This window comes from Physella acuta, unplaced genomic scaffold (assembly GCF_028476545.2).
Source record: "Physella acuta isolate Inbredline_101_S28 unplaced genomic scaffold, ASM2847654v3 ptg001352l, whole genome shotgun sequence".
Lineage (NCBI taxonomy): Eukaryota > Metazoa > Mollusca > Gastropoda > Physidae > Physella > Physella acuta.
In genome coordinates this window covers 151,054-173,055 of record NW_026732867.1, presented here as the reverse complement: position 1 = coordinate 173,055, position 22,002 = coordinate 151,054, and the positions used below count along the sequence as shown (strand labels likewise).

The 22,002-nt window shown below is 33.8% G+C and overlaps 1 protein-coding gene across 1 annotated transcript in view; it reads left to right on the top strand.

Annotated features, from left to right (window-relative positions):
* Positions 1-762: 762 nt before the first annotated feature.
* Positions 763-22,002, top strand: part of LOC131926934 (uncharacterized) — a 21,804-nt gene continuing 564 nt past the window's right edge. Inside the window, exons 1-24 of the mRNA XM_059282537.1 lie at positions 763-872; positions 3,111-3,495; positions 9,912-9,997; positions 11,225-11,314; positions 12,287-12,389; positions 12,540-12,726; positions 13,075-13,243; positions 13,492-13,587; positions 14,213-14,337; positions 14,811-14,922; positions 15,164-15,506; positions 15,813-15,949; positions 16,056-16,221; positions 16,589-16,746; positions 17,028-17,177; positions 17,257-17,375; positions 17,714-17,849; positions 18,381-18,496; positions 18,650-18,800; positions 19,040-19,165; positions 20,551-20,717; positions 21,153-21,270; positions 21,390-21,524; positions 21,632-21,774. Coding sequence (XP_059138520.1) covers positions 3,306-3,495; positions 9,912-9,997; positions 11,225-11,314; positions 12,287-12,389; positions 12,540-12,726; positions 13,075-13,243; positions 13,492-13,587; positions 14,213-14,337; positions 14,811-14,922; positions 15,164-15,506; positions 15,813-15,949; positions 16,056-16,221; positions 16,589-16,746; positions 17,028-17,177; positions 17,257-17,375; positions 17,714-17,849; positions 18,381-18,496; positions 18,650-18,800; positions 19,040-19,165; positions 20,551-20,717; positions 21,153-21,270; positions 21,390-21,524; positions 21,632-21,774 — 3,323 coding nt within the window. The 5' untranslated portion in view covers positions 763-872; positions 3,111-3,305. The remainder of the gene's footprint in view (positions 873-3,110; positions 3,496-9,911; positions 9,998-11,224; positions 11,315-12,286; positions 12,390-12,539; positions 12,727-13,074; positions 13,244-13,491; positions 13,588-14,212; positions 14,338-14,810; positions 14,923-15,163; positions 15,507-15,812; positions 15,950-16,055; positions 16,222-16,588; positions 16,747-17,027; positions 17,178-17,256; positions 17,376-17,713; positions 17,850-18,380; positions 18,497-18,649; positions 18,801-19,039; positions 19,166-20,550; positions 20,718-21,152; positions 21,271-21,389; positions 21,525-21,631; positions 21,775-22,002) is intronic.

Genomic DNA, 22,002 nt, shown 5'->3' with positions numbered 1-22,002 from the left:
ATCAACTAATATAATAACAGATCAACTACTATAATAACAGATCAAATAATATAATAATATATCTAAAATAATAACAGATCTAATATAATAACAGATCTCCTCATAAAAATCAACTAAATAAAAGATCAACTAATAAAATAAATATCGCCATAAGATGTTTTTTTTTCTCCTTTTTACTTTAGGTCGCCATTTTTGGATACTAAAATGTTGGCTCAAAAAAAAATGGAGATTTTCAGTTCATTGAAATTAGTGGTCTTTACCATCGCTCTGTTTCCATGGTTATTGAAGTTTATAATCAATCCCTCATAAAATATCATATTTATCTTAAAGATGTCGTAAAATAGTTTCGACATACGGCCGAAAAGGTTTTGATGTCGCAGACACACGGCCCATAAAGAGAAAGTCCCAAACTGTGTTATTGTTCCTTAATCTTCGCGTCGAGTTCACCAGACGAGAAAATAAATTGCCAGAGCTCCTGGCCATTCAGGGCACAGGAAGTTGCAGCCATGTTGATTTACTCGTTTTCGGTTTTCGTTTTCTAAGGGAGTTAATCCGTGTCGCTTTCTTTTCTTTATTCATGAAAAGATTAAGCTGATAGCCTTATCTATTGCTTTAAACCCAATATTTTAGATACAATCTCTATAAGATTAGCCCACAAAGGTTCCCAAAGTATAAATTCAGGGTGTAGTCAACTTAGTGCATAGATTACGATCGGATTTTGTCCTTTTTTGTGTGCAATAATCTCCACCTTACAAACGTCAATGAAGTAAAGTGTAACATCCTATAACATAAACTTGGGCAATCATGCGTAGAATTACTTGTTCTAATTACACTATTTTTTGTACGAATATCTGATTAGAAAGAACTAGGAGGTAGGAGAAGTTTTTTTTTTCTTTCATATAAAGTTAGGATAAGTTATTGATCAATATAAAGTAAGGATGTATTAGTGTCAAATACAAAGTAAGGATGTATAAGTGTCGAACAAAAAGTAAGGGTATGTTAGTGCCAGACATTTAAAATATGTTGTTTAAGTGTAGTAATATAAGAGCGAGACTTAAATAAGAGAAAAGATTACTCAAATATGTTTAACTTATATTTGTGTTTTTTAATGTCTCAAATGTGTTTTTCTGTTTTCTGATGTTAAAATGCCAGATGTTGTACTGTCAGATTGTGTGTTGTCTCATGCTGTGATGTCTGATGTTGTGGTTTCTGATTCTGATGTTGTGATGTTGTGATGTCTGATGTTGTGATGTCTGATGTTGTGTTGTCTGATGTTGTGATGTTGTGATGTTCAATGTTGTGCTGTCTGATGTTGTGATGTCTGATGTTGTGTTGTCTGATGTTGTGATGTTCAATGTTGTGTTGTCTGATGTTGTGATGTTGTGATGTCTGATGTTGTGATGTCTGATGTTGTGATGTCTGATGTTGTGTTGTCTGATGTTGTGATGTTCAATGTTGTGTTGTCTGATGTTGTGATGTCTGATGTTGTGATGTCTGATGTTGTGATGTCTGATGTTGTGTTGTCTGATGTTGTGATGTTCAATGTTGTGCTGTCTGATGTTGTGATGTCTGATGTTGTGCTGTCTGATGTTGTGTTGTCTGATGTTGTGCTGTCTGATGTTGTGATGTTCAATGTTGTGTTGTCTGATGTTGTGATGTCTGATGTTGTGATGTCTGATGTTGTGATGTTTGATGTTGTGATGTTCAATGTTGTGATGTCTGATGTTGTGATGTCTGATGTTGTGATGTCTGATGTTGTGTTGTCTGATGTTGTGATGTTCAATGTTGTGTTGTCTGATGTTGTGATGTCTGATGTTGTGTTGTCTGATGTTGTGATGTTCAATGTTGTGTTGTCTGATGTTGTGATGTTGTGATGTCTGATGTTGTGATGTCTGATGTTGTGATGTCTGATGTTGTGTTGTCTGATGTTGTGATGTTCAATGTTGTGTTGTCTGATGTTGTGATGTCTGATGTTGTGATGTCTGATGTTGTGATGTCTGATGTTGTGATGTCTGATGTTGTGATGTTCAATGTTGTGTTGTCTGATGTTGTGATGTCTGATGTTGTGTTGTCTGATGTTGTGATGTTGTGATGTTCAATGTTGTGCTGTCTGATGTTGTGATGTCTGATGTTGTGTTGTCTGATGTTGTGATGTCTGATGTTGTGTTGTCTGATGTTGTGATGTTCAATGTTGTGTTGTCTGATGTTGTGATGTTGTGATGTCTGATGTTGTGATGTCTGATGTTGTGATGTCTGATGTTGTGATGTCTGATGTTGTGATGTTCAATGTTGTGATGTTGTGATGTTGTGATGTTGTGATGTTGTGATGTTGTGATGTTGTGATGTTGTGATGTCTGATGTTGTGATGTTGTGATGTTGTGATGTTCAATGTTGTGCTGTCTGATGTTGTGCTGTCTGGTGTTGTGATGTCTGATGTTGTGATGTTCAATGTTGTGCTGTCTGATGTTGTGATGTCTGATGTTGTGTTGTCTGATGTTGTGATGTTCAATGTTGTGTTGTCTGATGTTGTGATGTTCAATGTTGTGCTGTCTGATGTTGTGATGTCTGATGTTGTGTTGTCTGATGTTGTGATGTCTGATGTTGTGTTGTCTGATGTTGTGATGTCTGATGTTGTGATGTCTGATGTTGTGTTGTCTGATGTTGTGATGTTCAATGTTGTGATGTCTGATGTTGTGATGTCTGATGTTGTGATGTCTGATGTTTTGATGTCTGATGTTGTGATGTTGTGATGTCTGATGTTGTGATGTTCAATGCTGTGTTGTCTGATGTTGTGATGTCTGATGTTATGATGTCTGATGTTGTGATGTTTGAATTTGTGTTATCGGACGTTATGTTGCCTGTCTGACACATACACCAGCACCTCGCCGTGTGACACATATCAGACAGCAAAAGTCTAACGTTCATTGCACAAAACTAACAAATTAAATGTCATGTATACACATTTAACGACCTCTGACAAATAAATAAATTGCGTAAAATAATTATATAATACTTTTGCCCGGGGGAAATCTCAGAGTACACAACTTACTTCCCTTTATTTTAATAAAGCTGCTGACATAACATTACAAAGATCGTGTTGTCCTGCGCAGGTTGGCCTTTCAATCCCCTGCACGCGGCAGGGAAGGGGCTAAGATTTGCAGAGAGGGAGAGTGTAACGAGGGACCAGTCAAGGCGACACTGATCAAATATTTCTGTTTCCACACACAACAACACGGCTTAGAGGTTTTGTGTGACACGCTCGTGTTTAAACTGGGCCTGACACGTCACTAGCATCTCGTGTCATAATGACATGGACATCTATTTGTTTCACTTGTTCCGTCCTCATCTTATTCTACGATGTGGCACTGTCGGCAAAATTGAAAAATACAAATAAAAGCGAATTTCAGCATGGTTCAAGGGAGGTTATCACCGATCATTCGGCGTTACAAACAAAGACGAACAGACACGGGGAGGCGAAATCTACACGTTCTAAAGGTCAGTATTTGAACACACTACTTTGTAAAGCAGGGTCTTTAAAATGTCTATTTAGCTATTTGATTTCCAATATATTTTTGAGCACATTATTTTTTAAAGCAAGGGCCTATAAAAAAAATATGCCTGTTTGGCTATTTGATTTCCATTACATTAGACTGTCGATTTAACAAAACTGGAAATTAACACCGAAATAATTATTTTGTGCTATCAAAAGTGTCTATTTCGTTTTAGCACCAATTTAAATTAAAATTCCTTTACTTTAATTAAATAGAAGCTTAAAACAGGTTGTTGTTAATGTTATAGTGGGTTTTTCAAAGCGTGTTGGCGGAGTTCAGGGGTTATATTTCAAAGTTCAGAGGTTAAACTTAATGGCCAAGGTCTAGGATTTTTTTTTAGTTTCCACAAGCTAGTGTAAGCGACAAATTAAACTGTATTTACAAAAGGCCTTGTAAGTTTAAAGTTTGTTTGGAGACGAGGTCAGATAAATAAAGGCCATGATCCCATTTTTTTTTAATTTTAATGTGAAACCGAATTTTAGTACCAGATTTTTTCTAAGTGTGACAGTGCTTAAACAAAATACAAAACCAAGTCATTAACCGTGTTTCCGTGGCCTCTTGTTGTTGTGCTATTACATTTTGATGTGCGAACTTTTTAGCGATCATCAAATTGTCGCAGTGTTTCTTCCAGACTTTTTTCTCCGGGGGGGGGGGGCACTTGAAATTTTCGGGGGGGGGGGCGGTAGACTTTCTTCGGGGGGGGGGGGGGGGGCGGACACTGTTAAAAGTATATATTTTCTATATAAATTATATAAAATTCATTTCGTTCGGGGGGGGGGGCGGTAAAAATTTTTCGGGGGGGGCAAAGCCCTCCCCCCCCCGAAGAGATGCCTGGAAGAAACTCCGGTTAAGGGGTCGTCCATAAATGACGTCACACTCGTAGCGGGGAGGGGGTCCGTAATTTTGTGACGGTGTGTGTTGTTAGAAAACGAATTTTAGCCGTTATTTCGTGTTTTAGAAAACTTTTAATAAATTGTAATAGGAATTGATGAAAAAACTATTTTGTCAGAGTTCAGACAAGATTTTGGAAAAATATCGTTGTTTAAAAAAAATTCAACAACAAATTGAAGGGGGGTTGTAGGCTGATGTGTGACGTCATTTTAGAGGGGGGGGGTCTGGCTTTTTGTGACGATGTGAGACGGAGGGGAGGGGAGGGGAGAGGTAAAAATCGTCCAAAAAGCGTGACGTCATTTATGGATGACTCCTAAGTAAAGTTCCCCTATTAATCCTCACAGCAAATAAAGTATGTTTCTTGTCATCGGCATATCTTCTGTGACGTGTTTCATCATCATCATCAACTTTACTCGTTCATGTCCACACGGGACAGATGAAGCAAAATAAATCTGTTTCAATTTGTGGTCAGCACCATGCCCAGCCGCCTTTGTTTTCCCTAACGTGAGCCAGGTACATATTAGAGCTGGGCGAACTTAAGGACGTCCTGCGAACTCAAGTCTGGACCAGATCTGAACTTGAGCGCTCCACCACTCAACCACGCCGTTCAGAGGCGTAGCGACCCTTCCCGGCGCCCGGGGACAAACGTTTCGATTTGCACCCCACCCCTCTCAATATTTTGATTTGCACCCCCCCCCCCCTCAAACTTTCGATTTGCACCCTCCTCAGCCTTTCAATTTATTTTTCCAACCCATTTTGGCGCCCCCCCCCCCCCCCTAAGCTACTGACGCCGTTCCATACCGCTAACTACACTATTCCTAAACCACATGTTCAAATGTGACAGTTCTTTCTATGTTGTGACATACATCACTATGTTGTTATATTTTAATTTACAAGGCTGATAGTTCTAGATCACACCCTCCCTCCACCGCATAAATCCGCAAAGCTAAATACCAGTCAGAACATGTCAGTCTTAAACACACTCCAAACATTTTACCTGTGATATTTTGCTTCACCTAATAAACGACGTCACGCCTTATAAAACTATTTACCCCCTCCTAAACCATCTCGTAATGTGACTTCGTATATAGAAGGTCCATTATAATCCCCATCAAGTGAGAGATAAGCCTAGTCTAAATGTGTCCGGCACTCACACTGGAGCGGTGCGGGTTTGGACTTTGATGATGTGTGATGCGGAGAAAGGGGGGGGGGGGAACAATGTGACATTATTTTTTCTAAGGTCAGATTGATTTAAAATGTTAAAATTGTTTTCACATGGTTTTTTTAAAAATTGGGTAGAGGGGATGGGTGGGGTAGAACTTTTCGGGTAGGGTCTGCGATAGTAAATGGCGTTGGGGATGGGGTAACTCGGCTTAATTGTCCGTGTTCATTATTGACCTGTTTATGTTAACAATTTTGCAATGTGTTTTTACCACTAAACACCAAACCATTCCCCACTCCCTTTTTTCGTGTGTATCAATACATTTAAAATCAATATGACGACAATTATCATGCACTTTGAAAGAGATATAAAAATATTTTCATAGAAACTTTAAGCTGTTGCTTGTACTCAAGGTCACCGCTTGACAGATGGGGATGGGGATGGAAGATACGAAATGGTATTTATATAGAAAATATATACTTTTAACAGTGTCCGCCCCCCCCCCCCCCCCCCCCCCACGGAAATTTTAGTCCGCCAACCCCCCACCCCCTCCAAAAATTACAATGCCCCCCACCCCCGGAGAAAAAAAGTCTGGAAGAAACTGATGTGGCCTCGCCCCTACCCCCCTCTCCCCCACTCAACAAGGAAACAACCAACAATGCATTTCTATCTAAATGAATTTTTTTTTTAATATTGTATTGATAGTGTATTAGACCATATAAAAACCGTTAATATTCGAATATGAGTCTGTCTATAATTTTAAACTGGGACCCCTGTCTTGGGAACTTGTGACATATGGCGTGTGATTTTGACCCAAGTTTCGAGCTTAAAATATCCCTACTTGAGGTGGTACCACCGCATTCTGCGAGATCACGTGTTTTAAACCGTTAAAACTTTTTTTTTTAACTGCCGCCACCGACTAGCCTAGAAAATAAATATAAACATGTATATGGCATGTTCTCTTTAGCCAATCAGATTTGTCGGACTGATCGTGTGATTCGGCTCATGGTAGGCCGATGAAGCCCAAATTGGGGGTGTCAGCTTGTAGTATGATACGAGCTGTTTTTTTTTTTGCTTAATAAATAAAATGCCTTGACATTTTAATACGCAGTATTCATATCATTTAACCCATTTTGGCATTAGGCATGTGTGAAACAACTGTTCGCTGTTTTTTTGTCGGCGTAAAAAAATAAAACAAGCTTAGCTAACATTTAGCTAATGTCTGGCACTATAATTAGTTCTCACGTTTTGTTTAAAAATATAAAATCTCACGATGCTTCCATTATAATAATTTAAACTGTCTTGTTGCTGCCCCCTCCCCCACCCCCACACTATATTATCCTAGACCCCACGTCTCTCCCTGTCATACGACTCCCACATCATGAAAGCGGAAGTGATTTTTTTTTTAAATCACCCGCCCACTTAAGCCCCACTAAATCTATCAAAGGCAACCACCGCCGCCCCACCCCAACACTAATTGTAAATACCTTCGTAGCATAGAGCATGTATAACACCGTAAAATAAAAGTGTGCGGTGTTTGTGCCACTTTTCTATTAATCATCATTTTTGTGACATGTGTATACACCTTCTATAAACCATCATTTTAGTGACATTTGTACACACCCAGAGGCGTAGCGATGGGGGGGGGGGCAGGGGGGTACATATGTCCCCGGGCGCCGACCTTAGGGGGCGCCAAAATGGGTTGTAAAAACAAATTAAAATGTCATTTTAGCTGTATTTTTGCATTATAAATAGTTTGAGGAGGGGTGCAAATCGAAAGTTTGAGGGGGGGGGGGTTGCAAATTGAAAATTTGCTCCCGAGGGGGCACCAAATTGAAAGTTTGTCCCCGGGCGCCGGGAAGGGTCGCTACGCCTCTGTGCACACCTTCTATAAACCATCATTTTAGTGACATTTGTACGCACCTTCTATTAACCATCATTGCAGTGACATTTTTATACACGTTCTATAAACCATAATTTTTTTTTACATTTGGACACACCTTCTATTAACCATACACGTTCTATAAACCATCATTTTATTGACATTTAGACGCATCTTCTATAAACCATAATTTAAATGACATGTGTAGAGACCTTCTATTAACCATCATTTTAGTTACATTTGATTAAGACAAGCGCTGAGCGACTTTGACTTAAACAGTAGGCCTACGTCATTTAGGTTATCAATGAACAGTAGCAACAGCAGCAGAATTTAGTTGACTTTCCCTCAGACCCTCATACCGTTAACTCATACCTACGTGTACGGCACGCAACTACGATACTTTAACTCATCCCTACGTGTACGGCACGCAACTACGATACTTTAACTCATACCTACGTGTACGGCACGCAACTACGATACTTTAATTCATACCTACGTGTACGGCACGCAACTACGATACTTTAATTCATACCTACGTGTACGGCACGCAACTACGATACTTTAATTCATACCTACTTGTACGGCACGCAACTACGATACTTTAACTCATACCTACGTGTACGGCACGCAACTACGATACTTTAATTCATACCTACGTGTACGGCACGCAACTACGATACTTTAACTCATACCTACGTGTACGGCACGCAACTACGATACTTTAATTCATACCTACGTGTACGGCACGCAACTACGATACTTTAATTCATACCTACGTGTACGGCACGCAACTACTATACTTTAATTCATACCTACGTGTACGGCACGCAACTACGATACTTTAATTCATACCTACGTGTACGGCACGCAACTACGATACTTTAATTCATACCTACGTGTACGGCACGCAACTACGATACTTTAATTCATACCTACGTGTACGGCACGCAACTACGATACTTTAATTCATACCTACGTGTACGGCACGCAACTACGATACTTTAATTCATACCTACGTGTACGGCACGCAACTACGATACTTTAATTCATACCTACGTGTACGGCACGCAACTACGATACTTTAACTCATACCTACGTGTACGGCACGCAACTACGATACTTTAACACATACCTACGTGTACGGCACGTAACTACGATGCTCCTAATCAAGACTGTTTAAGGCTAGATTGGCTGATAGGTAGCCGGTTTTTGTCGCGAAACTTTTCGGTAGCCGATTGTCGGAATTCCAGCCATATTAACAGGAGCCATTTTGTGGAGGCCCTCCTATATAGGTAGATCTGACGCGCCTTATATATATATATATATACTAGCCGTCCCGGCCAGGCCCTGCTCTGGCTTCTGTGAAAAACCTTTCTGTTAAAGACCATCACCTGTGTGTTTAGTAATCATCATAAACCCGGCATTGCCCACCCAAGCCATAACCAACCAAAACCAAAACAACAAAACGCAAACATAACGCTAACACAATTACAAATACAAACGAAAACAAAAACCTAACAACAAACCCAACCACAACCACAAACACCAATACAAACACAAAGAAAAAACAAACAAAAAAGCAAACGAAAACAAAAACCTAACAACAAACCCAACCACAACCACAAACACCAATACTAACCAATAACAACACACAAAAAAAACGAAAAAGCAAACGAAAACAAACCAAATCCAAACGCAAAACCAACCAAAAACATAAGTACAAACCCAAAGAAAAAAACAAACAAAAACGAAAAAAGAAAGAACAAAAACGAACCAAATCAAACCGCAACCACTAACGCAAACCCAACGGAATCGCCTGTTTTAGCTTAATAAACGACAATAGTACCCCAACTTATTCATAGTCTTTTGCACTCACTTAAACGAACGCGCCTGTTTCAATTTAATGAACAATTTTAATACTCCAAGCTTATCCGTAAAATACATACAACATTTGCACTTGATCAATCCCCGCGAATTATGTAATTATTTTTTTTTCCCAACACCAAAACAAAGTAATAAAAAGTAAATTCTTTTCCACTAATGCAATGGTTTTATAAAGGGAAGTAATTGAGTTTTCCTAATTTATCAAAGGGAAGTAAGTGCTATAGGACTAAATATAGACATAATTAGAATTTTTGTAAAAGATGATATTTTTTTAAAACTTGTGTTTAATGAACATGCCGACAATTATTACTATAATTTGAAAAATGAAAATTATTTCCCAACACTTTCAATAGTAATTTTTTAACTCATAAATTTAGACAAATGCGCACGATAATTGTCTAACACTTAAATCCATCGAAGACCAACGACAAACATATGCGTTACATATATATATATATATATATATATATATATATATATATATATATATATATATATATATATCCATTTGCATCATTTACAAATCATTCTGTAACCACAGCAACGGATGTCCAAGATGGAGGTGTTATACGTGGGGAAGAGTGGATTTGGGAGATGCTCGAGCAGGCTGCGCGGGAACACAGTCGGGTGAGTCTTGACACGTGTAGACATTTTGGTCAACCCTAAACCTGAACCCTAGGTTAACAAGAACACTTCACCAAAACATAACCTAACACTAACCCTAACATTACTTTTTATTATTTAAAACATTTACAAACTGTACATATTTTGTTACACGTGTTTTTCTTTACATTTTACTCCAAAATCGACAGTGCAGTGATTTTATGGCTTTAGAATGTCTAGGCAAGTTATGTAATAAAATTGCTATACAATACCTCGGCAAGTTATGTAAAAAATATTTAAAAAACTACTACATGTGTTTCTGGAAACGCCAGGCTTGCTATTACAATGAAGAATACCTGCCCTCGCAAACAGGTGCCTGTCCTCGCAAACAGGTGCCTGTCCTCGCAAACAGGTGCCTGTCCTCGCAAACAGGTGCCTGCCCTCGCAAACAGGTGCCTGTCCTCGCATACAGGTGCCTGTCCTTGCAAACAGGTGCCTGTCCTCGCAAACAGGTGCCTGCCTTGTGTATTGAACAGCAGGCGGCTTAAGAAAATTACTGACACCAAACAACGGTGAAAATATATGGCCAAGTAATACAATTGGGGATTGATTGGACAAATCTAGGGTAAACCACTAAACAATGGAGGTTAAGTAGTGTTTCTTCCAGTCCAGACTTTTTTCTATATAAATTATACCATTTCGTTGGGGGTGGGGGGAGAGACGTTCTTCGGGGGGGGGGGGCATACCTCCAAGAGATGCCTGGAAGAAACTCTGAAGTTAAGGATATGATTGGGAAGAGCGAGCTGAATGGGGATATGTGTCAGTCAAACGCGTAATCTCACGGGAGGGAGGGCGATAAGGGATCCGAGAGGGGGGGGGAGGGTGAAAATGATGTGGGTTAATATCCTAGACCCACCGAAAACAATAGCGTAATAGATCAGTTGTCGATGAAGACCAATCACCTGGAATGTCATGGACCCAGCAGGTCTAAAACCGAGTACGATGGAGAGGTGTGGCTGTGTCCCTATATGTTCTACTAGTGGTCTACATGAATAATGATAGCAGGCTACTGGGTACATGTCTGGGCATGGAACTGAACATTCTAGCCCTTTATTTGCCGAGGTCAATGAAACAGTTGAACTTATTTTAGCTGCCCTATTGGCCGTTTGGTCCGAAAGGGTATAAACTGTTTACTTTTTACGACTTTGTTAATAAACTCTGAAGTTAATTAAATGTGGTCCATTTTGGCAGGAAAACGCGAAGGACTTTGCCCTCCTTCGCGACGAATTGCTTCAACATATCGACACGTTAATACAGATGCTATGGAACTCACTGAGACATGTAAGTAAAAAGTAGCCCTAAAACTAAATAAAGCATATAAACTGTTCGTGTGACTGAATTGATGAGCTGAACAAAACTGAAGCCTGAAGATACACACACGGACATAACTTCACTAGATCGGTTATTATGCTTTTTTTTTAATCCATTTCCTTAACAAAACGCGCACTCTTAAAAAAACATACAACTAAACGCGGGATATTTCTTATTTCATTTAATAAAAGTCTAGTTTTTGGAAATGACATTATCCAGCCAGCGTAGGATTCAATTCACCTAATCATTTTTTTATTGATATTACTGTTTTGTTTTAACTTGGGATTACCTCCCCTGAACAATTCTTTCCAATTTGCCAGAATGGCTTAAAGTTTCACATAGTCAATCCGTTTACTTATCAACTTTTGACCTGACGTTTTTGAATGGGATTTTGTAAATTTTATATATATATATATATATATATATATATATATATATATATATATATATATATATATATATATATATATATATATATATATATATTCAAATTACATAAAAACTAGAGGCACACTGCTTCACTTAAAAAAATGTTGAGTAAATGAATTGTTTGAAAAAAAAATGTCTTCATGAATATTTACAAATTTACAATCAGTAGTAACAAATCCCTTATTCATTAAATTATTATCTATAATTAACCAAAACAAACCCATTCAACTTGCATGGCCTTATTTTGAATATTTTGTATTTTATATATTAGACTATGTTGATGTAGCAGATAAAAAATTACAAGGAGGCAATCGAGTTCATGATTATACACACATTTTTGTTTTAAAAACTAAGCCAGCTGTGTCAACTAATTCATCCAACTTTTGAAAATAAGATTTAAGATAAACAAAAGCAGTATTAGCTTACATGACGTTCCTCTATACCTCTCTCTACCCATGTTATAAAATACACACAAGATTATTTAAATAAATATGTAATTAATGTCATCAACAGATGGATCACATCTACAGAGAATCACGTGGAATCTGGTCTAGGCAGTATTCTAAACTAAGAGATTCAATCATAAAACTTAATCAAGCAAGTAATATTGGTTATAGTAAGTACATATTAGTTACATAATTTGTAGTTGTTAATAAGCAAGTTTTAATTATTTCACTTTCAGCCTATATAATAAATAACTGTTGAAAAAAAGAATTTGAAGAGCCATTGTTAATTGAGAGAAGAATTTGCTGTATTGTTTCTGCAGATACAGTTTTAAAGACTGCAAATTTTAGTCGGAATCTTTACATTAGAGCTCACACAAAACAGACATCAAAACCATCAACTGTGTTGGATGCTGCTAAAGGGAGAGAATTTTCAGGGAACATTGAGCTTGTTCATCAGGAACAGAACAAAGTACAAGAAAACATGAAAGTCATACTTGCCATGAAAACGTGAGTGATTAGTAGTCTAATATGTTTTGCTTTCTTTTTAATATGAATTTTTGTTAAAATTGACTGTTATACTTACCAAGAAAACGTGAGTATTTAAAAATAAGTTTTCTTTCCAATTAGAATTTTTTTAATTGACTATCTATGTAGATCTAGAATATATTTTAAATTATTTTTTTAAAATTTTTATGCTAATCTCTTTGTGATGATGTTTATTTATTTAATTAATCAGTGTGGTACAGTCATGTTACTTGAATAATTAGGGAAAAAAGGGAACAGGCTCTAAGATTAAAGAAGGAAAATAGTTTAACACAGTTTAAATAGCTCCACAAATACTGATCTTTTTTGCAGGAATGTCAAAAATGGAGAAGCTCGTTACAAACAAGTTAATCAGTTATTCAAGAATACCCATGACGCAGAAATCATTAAGGATTTTTACAACAATCTTAACTCTGCAATATTTACTATAAACAAACTTCGTAGGAGATCACCCACTATTAAACTTCTACACTTAAAACAGGTAAAATGGTGTTTTTTATCTAACAAAGCATTTGATTTTTATAATGATTAAACTCCTTAATTATTATTGATGTTACAGGAACAACTACACCTAAACATGTCTCTATTTTTATAGAACCAATTTCATTTGAACAAACAAACTTACCCTTATTTTTATTCAGTTTTGCCATAAAATAAATTATATAAGTTAAAAGTTAAAACAGAATTTTTGTTCATTCAACGTGTAATATAGTTTTTTTTATTCTACAGAGGTATTTAAACCACACTAGAGCTCTTCTTCACGAGGCCAAAACTAGTTTAAAGAACTCTCTAGAAATAATTGACAATGGCCAGAAGTTGTTTCTGGTAAGTCATGCACCTACTAACATAATTGTGCATTGAAACTATGACAAAATTCTCCTGCCAGGCACAATTTAGATAGTTAATAAAACAAAATTAATGACAAGTTGGGGCAATGAAGTTTATTTGTACCCTCATGTATGTTAGATCTAACTTTCTAAAATTAAATAATTGGAGTTGCTAGTAAGTTTTATAGATTATCTGCAATAGTAGTCACTTGATAAGTTAGGAGGGATCTTTTATTTTAAGGGTTTTTGAATCATTGAAAATTGTTAAACTGAATTACATAGTTTCTATCTACATTTTGGAGTTCTCTGATTTCCCAACAGAGATCACAAGCTACCACCTGATCATTTAGCACAGGGTTGTTTCTAATAATAATATCAACATTACTCACAGAAATGTTAAAAAAATATAATTCATTCCTACTGTGAATTTTCATTCAGTAATTAAGGCTTTATAATAAAGTGAAATGGTTCCAATAGTATATTCATTTAGTCATTAAGGCTTTATAATAAAGTGAAATGGTTTCAATAGTGTGTTCATTCAGTCATTAAGGCTTTATAATAAAGTATAATGGTTCTAATATACAGCTAAGATTAAAATAACTTTCCTCGTATTTCAATAACAGGAAACTGAAAACAATTGGAAGAAAGAGAAGAAATCTGGAAATTTACCAAGAACAGAAACAACCCTCACAAAACAAGTTAAATCACATGTCTCTCACTTAAATGAGGATTCAAATAAATTGCAAAAGTAAACTTAGTTCCTTTTTTGACTAAAGTAACCCACTTGTTAATTTAATTTCAGTATTGCATTTTGAATATTTCAAGATGCTTGCCAGTATTTAAAATAGATCAGTCGGAGAACAAAATGTTAAATGATTAAAACTATATTCAAGTTTATCTAATGTTAATGTTGTTAATGGCTTTCTTTTCTGCAATATTTCATATGATGGCAAACATGTGGTACAAGCTATTGCTATATTATTTGTTTCACACTAAATGTTTAATTTTTTTGTAGTCACAAAATTCTAAATAATTGATTAAAATACAATCAAAATACACCACTGTAAGAAAATATTGATTTCTACCTTTTTCTACCACTTCTCCAATTATTCAGTGTTTAATGTTAGAATTTTATTAATAAAAATCAACATTTAATAATTTTTAAAAAAAACGGACACAGGTAGTGTTAAGTTAGCTTGGGTTTCTTTTGCCGTTTTTCAGCTCTTTGGCTGGTCCAATTCAGCATGCAAATAACAGATTGGCAACTTTGAACAAAAAAGACTCAACATTTGTCATGAGCTCTTATGTCATGGATCTTAAAAGAGTAATAAAGGTTTGCTATGAAAAAATTATTCATTTTGTCCTACATTCCTTTTTAAATGTTAGTTGTAGTTTTAAAATAATTGCTGTCTATTTAATTAATTAACTGATGCCATTGTTTTTTATTCAAAACTATTTATAAATTTACATAATTAAACCTTAATGAACCTTTACATAATTAAACCTTATAAGCCTAGTACAAAAATTTAAAAACTTTACTTTAATTTGATTCTTTTTTTTTTTAAATAAATTAGGACATTGATTCATTTCTGGACTTAATCAGAGCAACTATTAAAAGAAAAACAGACAGGAAATGCCTAATAATTTATGAAGGATCTGGACTGGATGAATCAGATGAAGAAGATGAATGTACCCAGGAAAGTAGTAGCTATGACACACATGAGGGCTCTCAAAAACCAGATTTGGGTCAGGTCAATGAAGATTTTACCTTTGGTGATTTACCGGATTATAAAAAAGTTGTTAATGTGAGCCAAATACAACTACTACAAAATGATCTTCTTGAATATATTCCTAAGTTTTCCAAAGAAAATGAAAGAATAAATAACAGTGGAGAATATTTATTGAGATTAACTGCTGGTGAGATTTCATTAATCACTTGAAATGAAATATTTTTTGAGAAAAAAAAATCCTAAGCACTGATTTATGAATGTATTTATATTACAGTTTTGTAAATTTAATTATGGCACAAAATTTGTGGTTCATTTAGAAAATTCTGAGCACATTTAGTCAGCTTAAGTTTTTCTATATTGAATAAAAAAAAAATTCAAAATATAGTTTCATATTTACTACATAGATTGCAAACAAAAAACTAAATACATTTTTAGTATTGTCTAGTAGTCTATGTTAGAGTTTTAACAAAATGACATTGTTTTTTCCATAAAGTACTACACCAAAATTTAACTGTGAGCAAGCAAAAAATCATCTCTATAGTGAAACATACAGCACTGCAAGAAAACTTCTTGAAACATACTACAGAGCAAGTCAAAGAAATAGATGAAATTCATAAAAGAATTAAACTGGTAAATTTATTCATTGTCAATTTAAGACCAAACTATATTTAAGTAATTATTAATTATCATTATTTTATAGACAAAATGCAAAATATCTGATCTTTAAATTTTAAAGGTATCAAACAAAATTATAAACATAACCAAGTATAACTACAGTGACATTTTGGAACATGCAAAGACCAAACTCAGATTAGCTAAGAAGGATATAAGTGAAAATAGTTCTAATACTGAAAAAAAGATTGAAGTGGTACAAGAAGAACAGTCTGGTTTTCAGATTAATGGTAAATAACAAGTTCAACTTTGCTATTTAGATGATGGCAGTAGAGGTTAGTGGCATTTACTAATTTCATTCATAGCTCAATACTTTATTTTTTATTTAACATTATTTGGGCGATATTAATGACACCTGATATATTTAAAGTACAAACTTCTGAAAATTAAGACAGGATAATTCCAGTTATTTCACTTCATCATCATTAATTATACTTTTAAAATTTTTGTTTTGTTTCTGGCTTTTCACATTTTTTTAATGAACAAATATTATAGAACGATTAAAAACATATAATTTAGCCATTAACTAGAATCTAGTCAAGAATTTTATTTAATTGATTTTAAATCCATGTTTTCCTTTTTAAAAAATATAACAAGGTTCCATTAAAGATGACATAATTTTACTGAAGTCGAAAAGTTTAGAAACTTGTGAAAAGATTAGGGAACTTGGATTAAATTTAAACAGCATGAGAAAAAACATTACAATGCTTCGTTCAAAATTAAATAGAGCCAATCACATGCTTACTTCTCTCAGGGTATGTAGTACTTTAATACACTTTATGTAAGTTTAATTTCAAATACTTTTTGTGAATTTTGTTATAATTTTGGTAATTAGGTTTTAAAATTATGAGCTTGAATAATTTAAAAAAAAAAAATTTAAATTGTTAAAAAAGCTATTTGTATATTACAATTTTTCAAAAGAATCTTTTTTTTTTTTAAAAATAGATCTAGTTCATAAGCTTTTTCTCTGTTTTTTTATTTATTTCAGATTATGAAAACTTAATACATTGTAACAAAAATGATTATCTGCTTTCAGATTTTTATTTCAAACACACAAAATAGCTACATATCTGTTCCTGTACAGCAAAGAAATAGAAATGTAACTTCTCTGGTTACAACAATTAGTATATGCATAAAACCAACAACTTTAGATGGTGCAGTTGTGACAATATCAGGTTATAACTCAGTAAGTTTGTTTTAATATTGATGATATTTTTTTTATCTCTTCTGAGTTCATCGTCTAACAAACTTCAATTTAATTACAGGAGTTCTACGGTCTTACACTGGATAATGGGAAAATAAAAATTACTACTTCGTATTCAAGTGAAGTTTTTGGATTTCCACCCTTGACAAAACATCAATGGTATACCATAAAATTTAAGCTGTAAGTTTTTTACTAAGTTTAATGTTAAAATGTGTTGTCTTTTTACTTCTGGATTAATTTATTTTGTTTGATCATTCTAAATAATTGAAAAAATAGAATATCCTAGTTAAAAAAAAATCGATTCAAGTTTAAAAAATAGCTTACAACACACAAACAATATTATTTATGATATAATTTAGTACAAATGCATCTCAAAATAATCAACTAAAGTTTGGCAAAATAGCAGATATTAAAACAGGTTGAGTTTATCAGGAGCATTGATGGGTTTAATTTTTTAAATTTCTATAGAATAAAAGTAAAAGCAACTAACTTATGTCAATTGTAAAATGATAATTAAGGACAGGAGCAACAGTGAACGTAACTTTAATTGGACAAGATGGTATTTCTAAACATGAACAAGCTTCCTTCTCTAGCATGAGCCATCCCTTCCAGCTTACAGCAGTTCATGTTGGAGGAGTGCCATCAACACTTAAGGTAGGTTCACATGGGCCAACAGTAATTGGTCGGACGGTTGAGTTTGGTTCCATTAGTTGAGTTTACATATCACTGAAAAAACAAATATACAATAAGTACTTGAGGAGTTCTAAGCAAATAAAGTGGACTGATAGTCGTTCTGAACAAACAATCCTTTTATGCAGGGACCACAAAAATGTATTAGCCTAACTAAGAATACACTTCCTTGTTTGACAAGTTTATATATATATATATATATATATATATATATATATATATATATATATATATATATATATATATATATATATATATATATATATATATATATATATATATATATATATATATATATATATATGTATATATATATATATATATATATATGTGTATATATATATATATGTATATATATATATATATATATATATATATATATATATATATATATATATATATATATATATATATATATATATATATATATATATGGATGGAGAGATATTTATAGATATGCTAATATACTGTTGTTTGTGTACTGTTTATTCTTAGTGGAATGTTGACATGTGGCATGGATGCTTAGGCGATCTGTTGGTGGATGGAGAACTAGTTTACTTGTATAGAAAAGATGCTAATAGTAAATTACCAAGTGCTTGTACTGAACAAAGGTAGGATTTGTATGAAATAACTGTACAAGTAATTGTCAGCAATTTTATGTTAATCAATCAATTTGTATTGATAGTTTTTTTTTTAAAGATTTTTTAAAAGTCTGTTAGCCTTTTATTCTTATAACAAAAAAAATTATCCAATGTATTTTTTAGAATTGCAGATAATAAAAGTATTTCTACAGTTTTTGGGGGAGATAGCTACAACATTTACAGAGTAGTGCCAGAAAATTTTCAATCTATTAGTATCAAATTTAAGACTTGGCAAATTTATGCCTTTTTGTTATCTGTTGTTGATAGACGCATGGTAAGCAGTATTTTTATTAATATCTTCTGAACAATGCTTAACAAAATCTTAACAAATGTTGGTAGTAAATATGTATATATATATTATTTTATCAAATACTATGTATTATACTTTTTTATTTTTTTTTAAAGTTGTTTTAGGTATATATATATATATATATATATATATATATATATATATATATATATATATATATACATACATACATACATACATAAATTATGCATATCATATCCTAGAATATATCCTTGAGTGTGGTACTTACAAATGGATTTTTGAAAATAGAAAATTATTGGGATTCAGAAACTGTTGTGCTACAAACTGTAAATAATTCATTTAACAATGGGCATTTTCATTTCCTGAAGGTATGTGTTTTGAATCAGTGTTTCTGAACCTGGTATATAAATCTTAACTTTATAGTTTAAAACAAATTAAAGTTCATGTTTTATAGGCCCTAATAATTTTTAAATATTTTTAGTACAATTGAATATCACACCAACTCTTTATAACTATACTGTTACTTTTTGTTAATAAAAATCTGACTTAATAAATAAGTGGCGTAACGAGGGGGGTGGGGGTGGACCCCACCGGGTGACACCATTTAGGGGGGTGACCCCAAGGCAAAAAATAGCAAAATATATAGAGAAAAATGATAATTCCACTTAATTAAGTGATTAATTAGTTAAATAGTCTTTTGAGAGCCAATTTGACAAATCCTGACAACGGTGGAGGGGGGGGGGTGACACCACGATGTAAACCTGATAATGATAGAGAAAACATGCTACATCAAGCTGTATTTATAACCGACTATAGATAAAAAAAATCGTTAGTATTATATCTGAGTACAGTTTAAAGCAATTGTCTTGGGGGTGGGGAGAGGGCGTGAGTATGTGGGGGGAATTTACATTAATTCAATGGTGCAAAATATGCATGAGGTAAACAGTTTGGTTGAGAATCGTAATAATTTATGTGTTGATTCATGTATGTGGGGGGGGGGGGGGGGGTAAAAAAATGAAATACATACTTACTTATATGTAAAGTTGTTACATTTGTCCAGATGAAGTATTTTCTTATATAAACAATTGTTTGTAAAAAAAATATACAAAGACTATGTCACTTGGTATATGTACAGGGGAGGTAACTGTTTAAAGTAATAGTTTTTAGATCATTTTTTTACTATTTAAAAGAAAAACAAAAATCACAAAGTATAACATTCGTTTAAATAAATATTTCGTTATAAATTATCTTATATATTGTACTGAAATTGTACAAATTAATTGCGAAAGTGAATTTAATATAATATTTGTTTTGATTTATACTTTTAAGGAAGCCTTTGCAGTTCTAATAACCTTGCGAGTAATAACTTTGCGACTACTCTACCAATGCTAGCATGACATAAAATTACTCTGACTGTTTAAACTTAGGCCCTAAGCACTCCACATAACAGCCAATCACCAATTAGTTAATCATTCTAATTCTCAAAAGTTTTTTCGAAAACCTAAGCGAAGCTAGGCAGTATGCTAGTATAGGTATATATATATATATATATATATATATATATATATATATATATATATATATATATATATATATATATATATAATTTTTTATCTGAGGGGGGGGGGTGACACCATTAAGTGCCACACCGGGTGACACCAGACCTCGCTACGCCACTGCCTTAAATTTATCTCCATTTTAAAGAGAAATTGTTTAAAAGAATTGTTAAAACTCACACAAAAATTTATTTCAGATTGAGTTCAAGGACAAAAGAATATATGCAGAGATACAGGGAAATAATAAAGTATTCACTTCTGGAAAATCTAGTCAAACTATGTTTAGAGAATTACAAGTACATGAAGGAATAATACTTGGAGCCTTATTATCACCCCAAAAAGTTTTTATCAGATCTCAATATAGGTATGTCTTTAAATTCATTTAAACTAGGTGCAATCAATAATGAACCTGGCATTCTCTATTGCCTTTTGATTGACTTTTAAGATGGTACTCCATGGACAGATTTGACTTTTAAGATGGTACTCCATGGACAGATAAAGTAGAGTTCATGTTTATTAGTCCATGGCATAGATTGTGTCTTTAGCTTAAGGCCCAGCAACTCTTACTTTCTTAAAATTGTGTTTAAATTTTAACTTTTGTCTTCGGGTTCATAGATGTGTGCTCTAACGCTCAGCCAATTTTAAATGCTTTCAAATGTAATTCAAGATTTGCTAACACTGACATTAGCATGTTGAAACTATAAAATATTTTGCAACTGGCAAACACACATCCTCTACACATTTTTTTTAAAAATCAAGACATAAATAAAAGTTCAATGTAAATGTTTTCTGATTTCAGACCACTAATTGGCTGTATTGAAAACTTAAGTATAAATAACAAAGAGGTTCAGCTCACAGAAGCTAATGATGTCTACAATTCTTACTATGGCTATTGTCAAGATTCAGGCTTTGTTAATGTGAGTTTTAACTGTTTTAGAATCCACTTAAAGCATATTTTTAAGTTTATATTTTAAATTATATAACTTCTGCTATATTTTTGTGTTTAAGAAATGCATTTCTCAATGTTTATTGCTAGCTGAGGTTCTCATGTTGGCAATGGACAACAGGCAGTAAGCCACTAACTGTAGGCACCTTAGACAATGCAAACAGACTAGCAATACTTGTGTCAAGAAATGCCCATGGATTAGTATTAAGCTATTCGAAGGAAGAGGCAAGTAGTTCTTGAAAAGAACTCTTCTTTTTCAAATAGTAATGCACGTCTTTAAGCACTATTAAATTAACATACTAAAGACTCGATTTTACCAATACAATTTTCAGGAATTCAACAATATAATTGTCTTAAAAAATGATAGTATTGAGATGAGCTCTATGGGCGAAGATGTCATCAAAAATGTAATACTGAATCCTGAAAAATTTAAGGCCCCGTTTTCTACCGTCACCTTAATTGACGATGGTTCAAGGTAATTCTTAAAAAAACTCTTTTGTGTTCATCTATTCGCCTTTTGACAGGATAATTACTAAAAAAATGTATTAATGACTGGTGAATATTGCTTTCAAAATTAATCTATTGAATGTTATGTTTTAAGTCACTACCCATACACTCAAAAGCAGAGGGAAATAAATAATAGCAATAGTAGTCACATTCACTGAATATAATCCAAATATAAGGAACGCAGTTGCTCATCTGT